General features: G+C 39.5%; 1 protein-coding gene across 3 annotated transcripts in view; it reads right to left on the bottom strand.

The window, feature by feature from the left end:
- The window catches only part of ARHGAP10 (Rho GTPase activating protein 10), a 361,433-nt gene that overhangs the window by 152,400 nt on the left and 189,829 nt on the right, over window positions 1–19,204 (bottom strand). For all 3 annotated transcript variants that reach the window (XM_034959225.3, XM_003815856.5, XM_008968883.5), the window contains 3 exons: window positions 17,540–17,621; window positions 14,478–14,523; window positions 11,108–11,173 (listed from right to left, as the gene is read on the bottom strand). In XM_034959225.3, the coding sequence (XP_034815116.1) occupies window positions 11,108–11,173; window positions 14,478–14,523; window positions 17,540–17,621 (194 nt within the window). The remainder of the gene's footprint in view (window positions 1–11,107; window positions 11,174–14,477; window positions 14,524–17,539; window positions 17,622–19,204) is intronic.

Below are 19,204 nucleotides of genomic sequence, written 5' to 3'. Positions count from 1 at the left end.
AGGAAGGATCTGCCCCTATTAATTTAATGTGACCATTCATTTGGAAACAAATAGTTTCTCAGAGTTTCCTTAAAACAAATAAGATTACTAATTGTGAAAATGAATATTCAGTCCTGATGTGCCTGGATTTATTATTTCAATTTTGCATTTGCATTTCTGCAGACACCACAAGACTCTTCAACTCCCTCCCACAGAAGACTGTCCTCTATTTCCACCCACACTCACCTCACACCCATTTTGATTAAAACAGAGACAGAGAGAAACCCTAGTTTACTTGCTGTAAATTTTCTGAGGACAGCTGTTCTTTATTTTCTTCATTGCCCTTGGCAATTTAAAATTAATGCGCAATTGGTAAAATATGTTTCAGGTTCACTCTGGACATCTTCCTTTCCATACCCCTGAAATTAATACTGAAATTATACATTGTAATCTTCTACCAGAGCCCATCTTGAGAACCCCATACAATTCCAAAGTGCTCTGGAGGCAAAGCAATCTTCAAGCGGTAAGGTTTTCCAAAAATCTAAAACTTTGCTTTGCAAAGGAAGATAAATTTGCTTTTACATGCAACAAATGAAAGATTGTCAAATCTTGTATGTGGCTTCCTACTTCTATCCCATGAATTCACAGCTTGTTACAATGCTGAATTTGATAACTGACAGCTTGCCTAGATCGACATTTTAATGCCATACTCTAGAAAATTAAAGTGAATATTCAAATTATCCACATATGGAAGATTTTTTAAGAGAAACTTCATAAACAAAAGTGGCATCCAAATTTAGTTTTAAATGGTAATGACTATTTTAAAAATAGCAACTAAAAGATGTTTTTAAGCAAAAGAGTGTTACTTTGTTTTTGCATATCATACAGTACATGCACCTAGGTGTCATGCAGGCCCAGAAAGAGACAATGCACTGCTCATGGGGGGCGGCTCATTTGTACTTACTCAAAGAAATGATGTAATTAGACTCCAATATCTGAAACTATAAGACTCTTTCACACATAACATGATGTACTTGTCTACGTCTAATATATTACCTACAGTTCAGAAAGATGCTGACATAAATTCATAAAGGAATGAAAAACAATCCTACATGTTATGTGAAAGTACCAATTCCAACCACATATAAATTCTTCCAATAACTTTAGAAATTGTTGAGACACATAATATTACCAATATGGAATTTTAGTCAAATCTGAATACTGAAGCAAAAAGCAAATGCTTACTGAGTGCTTACTATGTGTGCAAGGCATGCCTGTATTTAGAAATCAGAAGAGGCAAGCAAAGGATAAATAAGACATTTTCTCCGAGTAAACAGTAAAGTTCCAGAAACAAAGTAAACATAGGAAATATAACTTAAAATACCAGGCAATATAACTGCCAAATGAGGCACATGCACATTTCAAGATTAAAACAATGCAGGAGAAGGATGAAGAAGGAAATGAAGATAGGCATTTAATGAATATCTACTATGTGCAAAGACTCGCTCTTTAATCCTCACAAAGCTGGGTGGGAGGTAGTATGAATAAACTTTTTTTTTTTTTTTTTAAAGGAACTAAGGGTCTGAGAGGTTAAGAATCCTTCCAAATGCTTATCTTATTGCACCACTTTGGAACTTAACCCTGACAGGTCCTTATCACTCAACGGCAAGGCAACCCTTCAGCAGAGTAATCTGAGTGCCTGCCTCCCTCCCTCCCTCCCTCCACTCTCCATTCCTACCACTCCTCCTAACTTGCCTGATGGCCCTCAGGTCCCAAATGCATCACACTGTTTCCATCATCTACCCTTTGACCCTCGTTCATCCCTCTGCCAAAATTCCTTCCTTCTGACACCCCACATCCTTGCAAACCTGGACAATTCCTCTTGCCCTGCAGAACTCAGCTCAAGAGTGAGAGATGTCGGAGGTGCAGGAGGTGCAGGAGGGGCAGGGGAGAAGGCCAAGCCCACTGTCTTTTTCCAGAGATGTGGGCAGAGCAGATGACTCCATCATGAGAGAGCTACAAATCATGGTGGCTGCACAGTAATGTTAGTAATGTTGGTTTCAGCAAGACCAAGACAGTGGAGGAAAGGTGGTGTAAAGCTACTTGAGAATAAGGGAATGTTTTCCCACATAGGAATAAACGACTACAGGGGCACCAGAAGCCGGATGTCACACAGAGAGGGCAGGTGGGAGGGACTGGAGGTAAAACGGTGGGATGAGTGAACAGGAGCTGCCATGAACACTTCTGAGTCTGTCTGGGATTCACCTAAAACACATTTGAAATTGTAACTGCTTTTGGCTTCTGACACAATGAAACATGACTACATTTAGCCATTTTGTTATTTCTTCCCTCAACCTCACATTTTAGGATGGAAGTTCTACCTTACATCCACATGCTCTCTGTCATTATCCCAAATGCTATATGGCACCATGACCCAGGGCCTTCATAAACCCTACTCTCTCAGGAAAGCCCCTGTGGCATCTTCTGTCCCCGAAAGGCAGAAGATCAGAAAATTCTTCTCTCCACCTGACTGCTCCTATTGGATCTCTCACTGTCTAAAGCAGAGAGACCCAATCATCAACAATTCTGATTCAACAGATGTGGACTGAGACCAGTTATCTGAATTTCCAAGAAGCACCCTTAGTGCTCCTGATATATGTTATGAGATCATGGACCTCTCAATTTCCTTGACATCCTTCGTTACCCAAACTAACACTTCAAGGTAAAATTCCTTGCAGAATTCCTATCCTCTATATACAACCAACTGCTAAATGTGACTGGTACAACTTCAGCAAAATCATTCGGCTGTATCTGCACTATCTACCCCACTGCCAAACCTATTATCCAGAATCAGTTACCTCACTTATAAATACTGCATCCTAAGCAGAACCCTGGGGCATCCCATGCATGACTACCAATATTAGTTTTCATATTTACTTTTTGAATGCCTGTTTCTTTGCTACCTATCACCTTCTAGTATTTACCCAGTTCCTTTACAATCAAATGCATAAGCCTGATTACCTGCTTTTACTGTTTCTCCATGTTTCCTTCACAACCAAGTTTGTCTTTTCTCAGTCACCCTTTCTCTGTATCTTTGCTGAGTTTCCTCTAAACGCCAAAATATACTTTCCCATCCTTTAAATCTGAGGAAGCCTACTCCCAAAGACAGTCCTCAATTAACATCACATGCTTCCCAATCCTTCAACATGCACTCATATTCTCTTAATCGGTGCAAATTTGCAACATTTTGATCATCTGGTACACTTCAATTACTTACAAATCTTTTGTTTTGTCAGCCACTAATAAATCAAGGATTGTATGTAACCAACGTTGAACACGTATCCCAGAGGCCTAGAGCATGACTATGCATGTCCTGTGATGCTAATAAATACTGGTTAACTGACTGGCTTCTGATTAGAACTAGGGTTTAGCTACGATAAGTCTTCTGCTATTGAGGGAACAAAAAGAACGTTCTGCTATTTTCTTTGGGACTTTGCTGATTGGTTTGGATTTAGGTTGCAGGGATTTGGGGTTTTTTGTTTTTGTTTCCAGAGTCTCACTCTTGTCCCCAGGCTGGAGTGCAGTGGCGCAATCCGCTCATTGCAAGCTCCACCTCCCGGGTTCACACCATTCTCCTGCCTCAGCCTCCCAAGCAGCTGGGACTACAGGTGCCCCCCACCACACCCGGCTAATTTTTTGTGTGTGTTTTTAGTAGAAAGAGAGTTTCACCGTGTTAGCCAGGATGGTCTCGATCTCCTGACCTTGTGATCCCCCCTCCTCGGCCTCCCAAAGTGCTGAGATTATGGGCGTGAGCCACCACGCCTGGCCTGTTGTTTTTTTTGTTTTTTTCTTGAGACAGATTTCGCTCTTGTCACCCAGGCTAGAGTGAAGTGGCGCAATCTTGGCTCACTGCAACATCCACGGGTTCAAGTGAGTCTCCTGCCTCAGCCTCCCAAGCAGCTGGGATTACAGGTACCCGCCACCATGCCCAGCTAATTTTTGTATTTTTGGTAGAGACAGGGTTTCACTATCTTGGCCAGGCTGGTCTCAAACTCCTGACCTCAGGTGATCCACCCACCTCGACCTCCCAAAGTGCTGGGATTACAGGCATGAGCCACCGTGCCCAGCGAGGTTGTGTTATTTTTTAAAAGACGTTCAGAGAAAAGCTCCCCATGAAGCACGACACTATCAACATGAAGATAACAATGGTGTATCCCACTTCTCCAGCACACAAGCAACTCTCCCATTAGGACAGTGGTCTCCCAAACTTTGCTACATATTAGAATCATCTGCGGAAATTTAAAGAATCCTACTTCCCAGTCCACATCCAATAGCAATTAAGTCAGGCTGACAGGGTATGAGAGCCTGGCATCAACATTTTTAAGGCCAGGTACAGTGGCTCATGCCTGTAATCCCAGCACTTTGAGAGGCAGAAGAGGGTAGATACTTAAGGTCAGGAGTTCAAGACCAGCCTCGCCAACATGGTGAAACACCACCTCTACTAAAAATACAAAAAAATTAGCTGGGTATTGTGGCACATGCCTGTAATCCCAGCTACTCAGGAGGCTGAGGTAGAAGAATCACTTGAACCCGGGAGGCGGAGACGGAGGCTGCACTGAGCCAAGATCATGCCACTGCACTCTAGTCTGGGTAACAGAGAGGGACTGCGTCTCCACAAAAAAAAAAGAAAAAAAATTGTTTTTAAAAGATCCCAGGTAATTTCAATGTGCAGCAAAGTTTGGGAACAACTGCTTTAGGAAGTCTTTTAGCTCAGTGTAAAAAAGCAGTCACTTCCTAGTGGTAGAGCCGGTATGTATTATTAGCAAATATTTGGTAAATGGATGAAAGACGAGTTGATGTGACTCCCACACATGCCAAAACATCATGAGCAAACTACTCTATGGAAAAGTATGGTTTGTTAATTTATGCTGATACTGTAGCGAAATGGAGTTTTTTCTTATCTCAAAACTAGAATAATTTATAAGTAACTGCCAGTCCTACCAAAATATATTAATATCCATAGGTCATATATTTATTATTTGTTATTTAAGATATGTTATACACTAAAAATGTCATCTTAAGAGTACTGAGAACGATAGTACAGTTTAGACATTTGTCTGAAGCCTTGCAAATACTGCAATAATATCACAAATAAAGTTTTTAATAAAAACATCAAATGTCATTTTCAAAAGAACATGTTAAGAAAGAGGTAAGGAGAACTGAGCCACCTTCGGAAGCAATTGGAGGCCAGAAGAGAATTTAGTAGAAGAGGAAAAATGAGTCCAATCTTATGTAATTTCTAATTCTTAGTTTTCTACAAAAGGTAAGTATGAGAGAGTACGGTCCCAATAATTGAATAGTTAATAGAGCAAGTGTTGTGTGAGGCCAGCTCAATGCCAGGCACAACGTGTGTCCTCAGAGATGCTTGGTCCTCTGCTCTAGGAGCTACAGACAGAACTAGATTCTCAGTACCCATGTGAGAGACATGACATATTCTTTCTTTTCTCACTCAATCATAGCTTGGGCTACTCCCAGTGATAGTGAATTAAATTTCCCCAACTGGCTTACTCAACCTCACAGCTGCCGTGATAGGTCTGTGCCCCAGGTAGGCTGGACAGCTAGGGAGATGAAGGGCCCCTAAGTCCAGACCAGGGATGGCCAACAGAAAGACAATGTGACCCACCTATGCAATTACACGTTTTCTAGTAGTCATACTAAATAAAGTAAAAGGAACCAAGTCAAAATGATTTCAATTGGCAAAATGTGTTATCATTTTTCAATATGGGTTTACACTGATCATAAAAACATTATTCAAAGATCTTAATGAGGGCTGGGTGCAGTGGCTCACACCTGTAATCACAGCACTTTGGGAGGCCGAGGCGGGTGGATCACGAGGTCAGGAGATCAAGACCATCCTGGCTAACACGGTGAAACCCTGTCTCTACTAAAAATACAAAAAATTAGCCAGGCTTGGTGGCGGGCACCTGTAGTCCCAGCTACTCAGGAGGCTGAGGCAGGAGAAGGGTGTGAACCCAGGAGACGGAGCTTGCAGTGAGCCGAGATCAAGCCACTGCACTCCAGCCTAGGCCACAGAGCAAGACTCCGTCTCAAAAAAAAAAAAAAAAAAAAAAAAATCTTAATGAGACAGTTTAAATTATTTTTCTTATTCAGCCTCCAAAATCCAGTGTATTTAAATAAATGTATCTCATTTTATATATACATATGTTGTAGAAGCAGTAAGATTATAAAAATATCTTGGTTTTGATACCGTAACCAAACAAAACCAAACAAAATACAGGCTCTCCTAAGGCTGCCTGATTGCAGGTGAACAGTTTTATGATTTTTTTACAATAAACTTCTAAGTGGGTATCTTCATCATCTTATTCATCATTTTGAATAAATGACTGGTTTAATAAATGCGACTTTAAGAAAGACCTCTGAGTAAATGTGATAAATTAATCAAAATGAGATTTTATTTTCATGATCAAAAACTATATGAAATTAGCTCCATTCATAAAAATTAATTTCAAAGTCAAATATTTCATTTCAAAAGTTTTAGTCATAATCCTATTCTTCTATCAACATCTATAAAATATACAACCTAATCTAGAATAATATTTTGTCCATACTACTTTCTGAAACTCTTAAGTTAAAATGATCTCCTTTGTTTATGCTAATCTGTCTATGGCTTCAGAAAAAAACTAACTTATGGCAGAATTAAATCAAAATCTGATTGAATTAAGGAGGATTAGTAGAATGTGAACACAGTGGGAAGGGACCCTCTATATACAAGCCTCTTGTAAGTGGAGCTCACTTCACAATCGAGCTGTCAGTGGAAGCAGCTGGAGGACACAGGAGACCCTAGTGGAGGAGACAAGTGGCTATGACAGAACAATTTAGAGATGTACATGTGTTGTCTGTTTATCGTATCTTGAAAAACCCATGTCCCTAAATTGTGGCTCTGTCTGCTGCCTTCAATACATTAGCTCAATTTTCAAGGAACCTGATGGGGGAGGTTCATTGTGGCTCTTCTGCTCTGTGGTCACTCTGAAGAATGCCATCAGGCCCAATTACCAGCTGGGGAAGACAGTTTCCAAATAAAGGAAGTAGAGCCCCAGCTGAGAGCTATCCTACACCTGAATCAAAGGATGCTGATGTTCCGAGTGCATGCGATCTTTGATGGTGACACAGGAACAATCAATTTCTAATTTTTGATGACCAGAGGTATGTTTGTTGGGGACATTTCTAAAAGAATCACAGAGAATACGCTGAGAGATTCAAACACATAATCTGTATCCTGGCTCCCCTCAGTTCACCTCTGGCCACCATTACTGGGAGGCAGATGTAGGGGCAAGCAAAGAATGGGATCTAGGTGTTTGCTAACAATCTGTTAATTATACTAACAAGGGGCAATTCCACTGTCTTCAGAACTTGGCTTCCAGGCTCCAGGTTTGCGAAAAGAGCTCCTCTCAGGCAGTACACTGTGCCTTTACCCTCTAGATACGCCCCCGCAGCTATACCATGTAGAAATTTTCCTGGATGTGGACTTTTGGAATCACTTTCTTTTATAACATCAGCAATGGATCCCATATCTTTACCATTCACTGAAGTTTCTGCTACAGAGCCACAGAAATTGCTCCTGTGAATGCAATTAATGATGTTCAGGCTTCCTGAGTATTTGTCCTGTGAATAATCTGGGCACTGCCAGTTCTCCAGTTTATTCTGAGCCAAGGCAAATAAACTTTTGGCCACAAAAACAATTAGAGAAAAATTACTTCGTGCTCAAAGCTAAAAACTTTTTCTGGTTGGTGCAACCCATGGGACAAAGTTACAAGAGGAAAATATGGAACATTTCATAAGTCATACACATACTGAATAGATAGCTTAAGAAAAATGCCATAAAATAGTAAGTATTGTCACAGTAGTCTTTTGAGTTTATGTTTATGTTCCAATAAATATGTTCTAAGCAGTCAGATCAAAAACAGAAAGACATGAAATGAAAAGGTAAGAAAAAGGCTAATGGCTTTAACCAAACCATATGAAATACTAGTTTTTAGATAATCATATTTAGAACATGAAAACGGTGATTAGAAGTAATTCTTCAATTAGATCTCATTAAATGCTTCTGGTCATCAGTCACATAGACTCGAGAAGTGTACAATAGTTATTAATGCTATTTACCAACTATTTCCATTTCTTTACCTGTTTTCCAAGCTCACTGTAGCCTCGACCCCTGGGATCCAGTGATCCTCCCGCCTCAGCCTCCTGAGTAGCTGTCACTACAAGCAAACACTATAACACTCAGCTAATTTTTTTAAAAAAAATTTTATACAGACAGGGTCATGCTATGTTGCCCAGACTGGTCTTGAACTCTTGGGCTCAAGCAATCCTCCCACCTCAACCTCCCAAAGTGCTGGGATTATAGGTGTGAGCCAGTGCCCCCAGCTGTCCTCATCATTTTTAATAATAAGTTCTGTTGATTCTTTTAAACTCTTATTTTTAGTCTATTACTCCACTGAAAGCAAAAGTTTCAGTAATGGAAGACCTTTGGGGGGAAAAATATTCAAAAAGAAAAATATATGCTTTTTGTCTCTTATTTTTAAATGAGAAAAGCTAACATAAAATGTGTAGACCTATTCAACATCTATATACTTATAAAAACATATTCAATGCCTCCAGATTCCAATATATATTTATGCCATTCAATGTATGTAACACTCCATAAAACTACACATACCAATCAGAAAGCCTTCTAGATAGATCTGCATCTATTCAGGCAGAAATAAGTATGTATAAAACATGCCCTTTTGGGAAAGAATTTATCCAAATTAATAAGCATGCAAATGACACAAAGTTCTACTTAAGAAACTCAGAAAAAAAGAAACATGAGTGTCAAGTGAAAGATACTAAAATTGCAGGGATTTTTTCTGAAATTCTTTCGAGGTACCAGGATAAGAAACAAATTGCCAGCTCAGCTTCAGTGCAGATTGAAATGAATGAAAACCTGCCAGTGTGAATTGCCACTGTAAGAGAATGTGGGAAGAATGGCTTTCTGTGGCATACGTTGTTGTTATTGATGGGCAAATCCCCAAATCATACAACAGCTCCTACTCCGCCGATATCCTACACACTAGTTTCACAGGTGGCAGTCCTGTCTTTATAACAAAGACCTTGTTTGGAGAGAGAATGTGAAGGCAGTACTTCACCCCACTAAGGCATCCAAAGTCGGACTGGAATACAGAATATATGAGAGTGAATTAAATATTCCATTTATACATACTTCACTAGATCGCTAAACAAAGAGAATGTCAACCTCCAGAAATAGGCTGTTTTGCAATGTTTAATATTTAGTATCTCCAAAGTCTGCTGGAATGGCTGCATAGCAAAAGGGCCCAATTTTTGCTTAGAGACTTAAAAAAAAATGTTTTGGGTTATTGGTCAGTGGAGGAATATAGTTTTCCCTAAATTTAAAACAGAAACACAAACAACCCAAATATTTATCAATAGGTGAATGGATAAACAAATTGTGGTCTATATCCATATAATGGAATACTACCAGGCAATAAACAGAAATTTACAGAGCTAAGTATCCACCCAACCGATGAATCTCAAAAGCATTACACAGACAAAGCCAGAGTCAAGACTATGAACTGCATGATTCCATTTGTACAAAAATGCTGAAGATGTTAAAAAAAAAAAAAAAAGGTGGGGGGAGCGCAGAACATGCGTGATTAAAAAATAGCTCAGGGACAAGCATGGTGGCTCATGTCTATAATTCCAGTATTTTGGGAGGCCCAGGCAGGAGGATCACTTGAGCCCAGGAATTTGAGGCTGCAGTGAGCTATGGCTGCACCACCACACTCCAGCCTGGGTGACAGAGTGAGGCCCTATCTTAAAAAAATAAAAATAAAAATAAAAATGCAACGCAGCAAATACAGGAAAGGAGGAAGGTAGGTGCCAGAAAAGAACTCAGTGAGGGAAACAGAAATTTTCTGTGTATGTAATAGTATCACAATTGTGTATGTTTTCAATTCAAAACTCTTCCATTTGTACAGCTGAAATCAGTGAATTGTACTGACTGCAAATTATACCTCAATAAAGCAGATTTCTTTTTTTGAGATGCAATCTCGCTCTATCACCCAGGCTGGAGTGCAGTGACATGATCTCGGCTCACTGCAACCTCTGCCTCCCAGGTTCAACCGATTCTCCTGCCTCAGCCTCCCGAGTAGCCGCGATTATAGGTGCGTGCACCACACCCAGCTAATTTTTGTATTTTTAGTAGAGATGGGGTTTCACCATGTTCGCCAGGATGGTCTCGAACTCCCAGCCTCAGGTGATCTGCCCACCGCAGCCTCCCAAAGTGCTGGGATTACCAGCGTGAGCCACCGCGTCTGGCAAGCTGATTTTTTTAAACAGGGACCCACACAACAATGGAGGGTGGAGAGTATCTTCAGAGTGCTTCAACCAAAAGTGATTACGATGAGTTGTACATCACTACTGATTCTTCTAAGGATTCTTATGGGCTGAACTGTATCCCCCTAAAATTCTTATGTAGAAGCCCTAAACACCAGTTTCTCAGAATGTGACTGTATTTAGAGATGGGAGCTTTAAAGAGGCCTTTAGGGTGGGCCCTAATCTAATAGGCCCTTATAAGAAGAAACTTTGACATGTAAAAGAGACACCAGGGACATGGGTGCAAAGGAAAAAAGGCAATCTAAGGACAAAGCGGGAAGGGGGCCACCTGCAAGCCAAGTGGGGAGGCCTCAGAAGAAACCTTGAATTTGACACCTTGATTTTGAACTTCCAGCCTCCAGAACCACGAGAAAATAAATTTCTATTCTTTAAGCCACCCAATCTGTGGTATCTTGCTATGGCAGATCTAACAGACTAAGACAAGTCTCATTTCAACACTGACCTCATGTTTTAATATAGGAAAGAAATATGTAAATAAAAAGGAAAATCCCTCATTGTCATAGTAAATGAATAACTGATCCTTCTGATACTCAGAATGAGCATTTGTGTTAACACGTTTCATTCTGTAACACTTAAAAGCAAGAAGTATTTTTAATGACTTTTAGATTTTACATACCTATAGCCTCTCATGAATGAAATGATTCAATCATATTACCTCGTGTTTCAACAGCACTGATGCATTTTCTGATAATTGTGAACCCCATCTTATCCAACTGTGCATCTACAAGAAACAGTTTAAAACATTAAGTGTACAATTATTATTTATCACATTTCTCTTCCTTTTAAAAATAGGAAAAATTATTTAAATCCAAACTAATTTTTAGATTACTATTAAAAAGCTAAAGGCAGATAGGCACATTGGCTCACAGCTGTAATCCCAGCACTTTGGGAGGCCGAGGGAGAATGATCACTTGAGCCTGGGAGTTCCTGACTTGCCTGGGGAACATGGTGAGGCCCCACCTCTACTGAAGATGTTTTTAAATTAGCCAGGTTTAATGATGGGTGCCTGTAGTCTCAGCTGCTCAGGAGGCTGAAGAAGGATAGCTTGAGCCCAGCAGGTAGAGGCTGCAGTGAGTTATGATCATACCACTGCACTGGGTGACAGAGCAATACCCTGTCTCCCCAAAAAAAAAAAAAAAAAAAAAGCTTAAGGCTATGTATTTCCTATTTAAATAATATACACAGGAATTTTATATATATATATATTTTGTTTGTTTGTTTGTTTTTTGTTTTTGTTTTGAGAGGGAGTCTCACTCTGTCACCCAAGCTAGAGTGCAACCTCTACCTCCTGGGTTCAAGCAATTCTTCCACCTCAGCCTCCCAGGTAGCTGCCATTACAGGTGCCTGCCACCACGCCCAGCTAATTTTTTGTATTTTTAGTAGAGATGGGGTTTCACCATGTTGGCCAGGCTGGTCTTGAATTCCTGACCTCAGGTGATCCGACCACTTTGGCATCCCAAAGTGCTGGGATTACAGGTGTGAGCCACTGTGCCTGGAAGGAATTTCATATATTTAGAGCACTTGCTGGAATATCAGAATCTCTATTTACCAATAGTATATATATTTCTAATGTAAAATAATTTTAAATTTAATAACTATAATTCATTTTAAAAGTCAAAAAGAAAGTGATACAAATCTCTAAGGGAAGCTATCTAGACACAGTTAAGATATATTTTGCCAAAAATTCCAACAGCAGCTCAGTTAAAGAAAACTATATATATATATATATATATATATATATATATATATATATATATATATATATATATATATATATATATATACACACACACACACACACACACACACATATATATGAATGTTCTTAAATTACTTGAGAATCTAAGAACACAATCCTTTAAAAAAAAACCTAGGAGGAAAAATTTTAAGAAAAGCTTTTTAAAAATATTTGGGCAATAAGCTTGAATTAAAATTTTGATATTTTACACCATGCTCCAAGCTTTTAAAATAATATTTTATTATTTTCATAATAAATTTAAAACAGATGATTCATATGGCAGAGCAGACTATTTTGGAAATACAATTTTTATACTTTTTCTAATATAGATGCTTATCTATGATTAGGCTGGCATATCTGTATATCCTAATGAATGACAATTCTTGTTTCAAAAATTAAGTTAAGAGGCCAGGCGCAGTGGCTCACGCCTGTAATCCCAGCACTTTGGGAGGCCGAGGTGGGCGGATCACGAAGTCAGGAGATCAAGACCATCCTGGCTAACACGGTGAAACCCCGTCTCTACTAAAAATACAATAAATTAGCCGGGCGTGATGGTGGGCGCCTGTAGTCCCAGTTACTCGGGAGGTTGAGACAGGAAAATGGAGTGAACCCGGGAGGCGGAGCTTGCAGGGAGCTGAAATCGCGCCACTGCACTGCAGCCTGGGCGACAGAGCAAGACTCTGTCTCCAACAACAACGACAACAACAAAAATTAAGTTAAGTACCCTTAGCCACTGCATTTAGAACCTAGGGAACAGTAACACTAATCCTTGGCTCTCAGAAGGGTTACAAGAACAATCCATGAATATAAACTTCATACATAACCCATAGTGCTAAGCTTGAAGAGAATTTTAATGAATTGGGCAGTGGTTTTCTGCTCAAGAATTCACTATTCACAAAGCTTTATAAAATGGAAGTATTTATTTCTGCTTAGCAAAACTGTGTTTTCTAAAAAAGACATGTTTTAACGTCTCTGTAATAAGAAGGGAAAAAAGAAAAGAAGGAAAGAGAAAGGGGAGAGGAGGGAATGAGGAAAGGGAAAGAAAAGGGAGGAAGAGGAGGAGGGAGGAAGGAAGAAAAGGTGTCAGAAGAAGAAAAGAACAAAGGAGAGAGGGAGAAGGGAAGAAGGAAGAGGGGTAAGAAGGTGCCTCAGGGGATGTGCTGCTTGTGGCATCCTGTCCATCACCAGTGCCAGGCTACAAGAGTTGTGTTTTATTCAAACACTGGCTCAAGTGATCACAATTATATTGGAATCCTATGTTACATAACCACAGTGTTTACAAACTGTGGACATTTGATAAATGTAGCTTAATTTTTCCAAATATGTCAAAAGTAAATTCATCAGGAACCCAGCAGATCTGATCACGTTTTTATGTAAGTTAAAAAAAAAATCAAGGGTACAGAGCTGGGCATGTTTCATTTTCTTCAAGTACAGCAGTGGCATGTGAAGATCGTTGTCCTCGAATATTTGAATAAATTTAATTGTTGTTGCTATTGTCCAAGGTGCACTGATAAACTATCTGTATAGCCTGTAGTCAAACACTATAAAGATAAAGCATATCAAGGCTAGGAAACAGGGCCTCGATATAAACAGCTCTTACCCACAGGAGTTAACTCAGACAAGAAGTTGAAGGTTGCATACTTGAAACTCTTCTGTGATTGTTAATAAACATTAAAGTAAATGTAGAGAAAGTATTTTGTACAATTTTTTTTTTTTTTTTTGAGAAAGACTCACAAAAAAGCCCATAGGCCAGGCAAGGTGACTCACGCCTGTAATCTCAGCACTTTGGAAGGCAGAGGTAGGAGGATCACTTGACCCCAGGAGTTTGAGACCAGCCTGGACAACATAGCAAGATCCCGTCTCAACAACAACAAAAAAATTAAAAATAAAAACAATTGGCCGGGTATGGTGGTACATGCCTGTAGTCCCACCTACTCAGGAGGCTGAAGTGGGAGGATCACTTGAGCCCAGGAGGTTGAAGCTGCAGGGATCCAAGACCATGCCACTGCACTGCAGCCTGGGCAACAGAGCAAGACTTTGTATCAAAAAAAAAGAAAAGCCCACAGATGGGAAAGATCAACAAGGGCTACAGTAGTCCAAGAAATGTTGAGGAGGTCCCCGTTGAGTAAAACAGAATACATGCAATAGAGGATTATTACACGTAATACCCCTCTGTCTAATAGAGGGTGCAGAGAGTAAGCTCCCAGCAACAGCTTGACATGCATAATGTACACAAAGTAATAGATGGAAAAGGAGGATACAATCATTTTTATAAATGAGCACTTACTTCCTTCTGGTCTTGGGATGATGGCTGTATTAAAACTATGGGACAGCTAATAAAAGAGAATGGAAAAACAGAATTTTTTAATCAAATCAGCAAAAATTATTCAAGTAGGCACACTGAGGACCATACAAAAAAAAATACATTTTTATAAGCTTGATTCTGGTTAATGTGATAGAATAAGAAATTGGTCTTCATCCCCACTTCCTGACACAGAGCATCTAAACTCTTGGGATTTCCTGAGTAATAAGAACATCTTTTGTTATTCATAACAAGATCCTTTTGGTCACATGTGAGTTTATGCTAATGAGGTGACTTCTTATAGAGCCCCTGGATAGGACATCTCAGGATGGGGCTGAATACCACAAAGACCCAGTGATATTTCTTTCAGCCCTACCCACCAATCTCTTCAGCAGTGAGCTGGCAATTGAGTTCTGAAACAACAAGCTCTGATAAGCTTCCACGTTGGTGAACATGAGGAAGTGCTGGGAGGCTGGTGTACCCACTGAGGGCATGGGGGCTCCGTGCACCCACCTCAACCTCACTTCAGACTTTATCCTATGCATCTCTTCCACTGGGCCCTTGCAGAGTTGTAACTTTTATAGTGTACTACTTAATATAAGTATTTCTCTCAGTTCTGTGAGCTAATCTGGCAAATTATTAAACTGATGAGGGGTTCACGGGAACCCCCAATTTATAGCCAGTTAGCCAGAAGTATGGGAGGGTCCAGACTTGTGATGGGCACCTGAACTCAGGCAGTCTTGTGGGAGTGAGCTCTAAACATGTGGGATCCAACACTAACTTCAGGCAGATAGTGCGCTGTGTTTTCTCAGTTAATAACACACTATCATATGCTCAGATGCAAAGATAAATAACAAAAAGGAACATCTCTGAGACTACTTTTTCTCTCCCTGAGGTATACCAAATAAGCAAAAATAAGATAAAGGGGGCAGGGTCCTTAAAAGGGACTTACTGAAAATTTGTGTATACTTGAAATACTCAGCCGTACAGCTATGGAGTGATAAGGAAACTGCTGTATTCTAACCATTAAGATGGAGCTCATGTTTTCACCAATATATCAAAAAATCAGTATTTACCTAAAGAGATAACTCCTGCCCATAATTTAAGTAAGTACAGCAGAAATAGCACGGTGATAATTCTAGGCAACCTTTAAGAACTGTAAGGCTGGCAAATTATTTGCAAGGCTTACAACACCTACCAAAAATATGCAGTCCCTTCAGTGTCCCCATATAAATACATAGCTGAATATTGTTTTTCTGCAGACTTGCCTTTGTCTGTGTATCTCTGAATTAATTGCTTGGCTCCTGACTCTAAAAGAGAGGTTATATACGTCTTGAAGGTTACACTGACATTGCCAACAGACTCATTTTTCAATGACTTAGTCTTTTCGCTATGCAAACTGACTTTCCAAAGTACCATTATTTTTTTTCTGTATTTTAATGGATGCAAATCCAATATACTTCCTGCATCTCTGGGGCGATACATTCCAGTGAGTGTGCTGTCTTTACTAAAGAAGACTAGTATAACCTGTTTTGGAGTCTCAGTAACCATAAACACTGTAAATACTCTTGATTCACAGCTAAAAATTTCAACAACAAATTAAGAATAAATAGTAATAAGGCTGGGTGTGGTGGCTGATGCCTGTAATCCCAGCACTTTGGGAGGCCAAGGTGGGTGGATCGTTTGAGGTCAGGAGTTCAAGAACAACCTGGCCAACATGGTGAAACCCTGTCTCTACTAAAAATTACAAAAATTAGCTGGGCATGGTGACACACACCTGTAATCCCAGCTACTTGGGAGGCTGAAGCAGGAGAATCACTTAAACCCAGGAGGCAGAGGTTGCAGTGAGCCAAGGTCACGCCACTGCACTGCAGACTGGGCAACAGAGTGAGATTCCATCGATCAATCAATAGAAGTAAAACTACAGAGGCTAAATGCATCCCAAATATGGTAAGACGACACCCAAATCTGACCAAGGATGCTTTGTTTTTGGCGGGGGTGGTGTAAGAGTGATACATTCCCCAATATAGCATCAATTTTTATACTATGTTAATTTAGGTTTTCATTTTCCAAGTACTTCAAGATTGCCACATGCGCTGCTGATCAGCCTCCTTGCTCTCGTTTCCTATACACTCACCAATGCGCTCTCTGTTACCACAAGATAACATTAGCTTTTGCCCATTTCATAAGCTCTATTCTGAAATCTGTTTCTGCTCTACATGATCCCTCCTCTACTTTCAAACCATTCTCTTTTTTTTTTTTTCCCTCAACAATGCTGAACTGGCAAATGCTTTCCAGATAAGCCTGCCTGGTACCTGCAATGGCAGTTTATTTAGAGTCATACATAATACTTTAAGTAGAGTTTATTTAAATTGGTTCTGTGGCGTTTTCTACAATTATCCTCACTAAATCCCCAATACATGATCTGCCACATTCTCAACTCTCAAAAGCCACTAGTCCATCAAAATGAAAGTAGTGTTTCAATAGTGGCCAACAGACTGAATCTTGGTGCCTCTGGATCTATACCACTACCTTCAATTTATTCCTCAAAGCACTCTGAATACCGAGGCCCATCCACTAAGGCTACATAATACTGCATACTGTAAACTACTAGATGAAACCTTAAATTGTTACATCAAGCAAAACAATTACAGCAGTCACCTATAATATTGCCTGCACTATCTCACATTTCCTGTTCCATCTCCACTGAGATCAAAATGCATTGCAGGCATTTATTGTGTTCATCATCCAAAGTACTGTCAAGTAGGAAAGATGAAATTGAGAATTTAGATGACCTCCTCAAGCAAAGCAAATCAGAGTGGCAAGTCAAGAAAATACAGAAATAAAAACTAATGATACACCAGTCTTATATGTACTGCTGCTTGCCCAAGCCAAATTACTAGAATGTTGAATGCTTCCACGATGATTTTTGGAATACCTGTTACAGAAGGGAACTTTTCTCAAATACTACACAAAAATAACATAAAAATGAATGCAAGTCAACTCTAAAGGCTTTGAAATAAAACTCAACCATTGATTATTCTTACAGCTTCCTTTCCACCCAGAGCTTCCAACCACTGCTTCCTTTCCTCTTCGGAAAATGCCTGCATGGTCAAGGAAACGCCAGGCCTGAAAGACACCAGTAACAGATCAGGTTACCCCTTGGCCACTAAAAGGCAAGTTTTTCCTAAGATTTAACTGTTGTAACCATTTTTTTTTTGTTTACTTTTATGTGTGGTAAAATACATGTAACCTAAAATTTATCATCTTAACGATTTTTAAGTGTAGAGTTCAATGGCATTAAATATGTTGACAATGTTACATAACCATCACCACCATCCATTAACAGAACTTTTTTCATCTTGCAAAACTGAAACTCTGTACCTGTTGAACAATAACTTTCAATTGCTACATAAAAGCCTAATATTCCATTGTGTGTGTATATACCACATTTTTCTTATCCATTCACAATATCCGCAGACACTTGGGTTGCTTCCACCTTTTTGCCTGTTGCGAACAGTGCTGCTATGAACATGGATGTACAAATACCTGTTTAGGCCCCTGCTTTCAATTCTTTCAGGTATATATCAAGAAATGGAATTAATGGTTCATATGGAATATACATATGAATATACAAATGGCAGAGGAGCGTTAAGAAAAGATGCACCTTCAGCAAAGTCTCAGGATACAAAATCAATGTACAAAAATCACAAGCATTCTTATACACAAATAACAGACAAACAGAGAGCCAAATCATGAGTGAATTCCCATTCACAATTGCTTCAAAGAAAATAAAATACCTAGAAATCCAACTTACAAGGAACGTGAAGGACCTCTTCAAGGAGAACTACAAACCACTGCTCAATGAAAGAAAAGAGAATACAAACAAATGGAAGAACATTCCATGCTCATGGATAGGAAGAATCAATATCGTGAAAATGGCCATACCGCCCAAGGTAATTTATAGATTCAATGCCATCCCCATCAAGCTACCAACGACTTTCTTCACAGAACTGGAAAAAACTACTTTAAAGCTCATATGGAACCACAAAAGAGCCCGCATCGCCAAGTCAATCCTAAGCCAAAAGAACAAAGCTGGAGGCATCACGCTACCTGACTTCAAACTATACTACAAGGCTACAGTAACCAAAACAGCATGGTACTGGTACCAAAACAGAGATATAGATCAATGGAACAGAACAGAGCCCTCAGAAATAACACCGCATATCTACAACTATCTGATCTTTGACAAACCTGAGAAAAACAAGCAATGGGGAAAGGATTCCCTATTTAATAAATGGTGCTGGGAAAACTGGCTGGCCATATGTAGAAAGCTGAAACTGGATCCCTTCCTTACACCTTATACAAAAATTAATTCAAGATGGATTAAAGACTTAAATGTTAGACCTAAAACCATAAAAACCCTAGAAGAAAACCTAGGCATTACCATTCAGGACATAGGCATGGGCAAGGACTTCATGTCTAAAACACCAAAAGCAATGGCAACAAAAGACAAAATTGACAAATGGGATCTAATTAAACTAAAGAGCTTCTGCACAGCAAAAGAAACTACCATCAGAGTGATCAGGCAACCTACAAAATGGGAGAAAATTTTCGCAACCTACTTATCTGACAAAGAGCTAATATCCAGAATCTACAATGAACTCAAACAAATTTACAAGAAAAAAACAAACAACCCCATCAAAAAGTGG

This window comes from Pan paniscus, chromosome 3 (genome assembly GCF_029289425.2).
Source record: "Pan paniscus chromosome 3, NHGRI_mPanPan1-v2.0_pri, whole genome shotgun sequence".
NCBI lineage: Eukaryota > Metazoa > Chordata > Mammalia > Primates > Hominidae > Pan > Pan paniscus.
The sequence above is the reverse complement of the archived record's forward strand: the minus strand, read 5'-3'. Positions and strand labels throughout refer to the sequence as shown.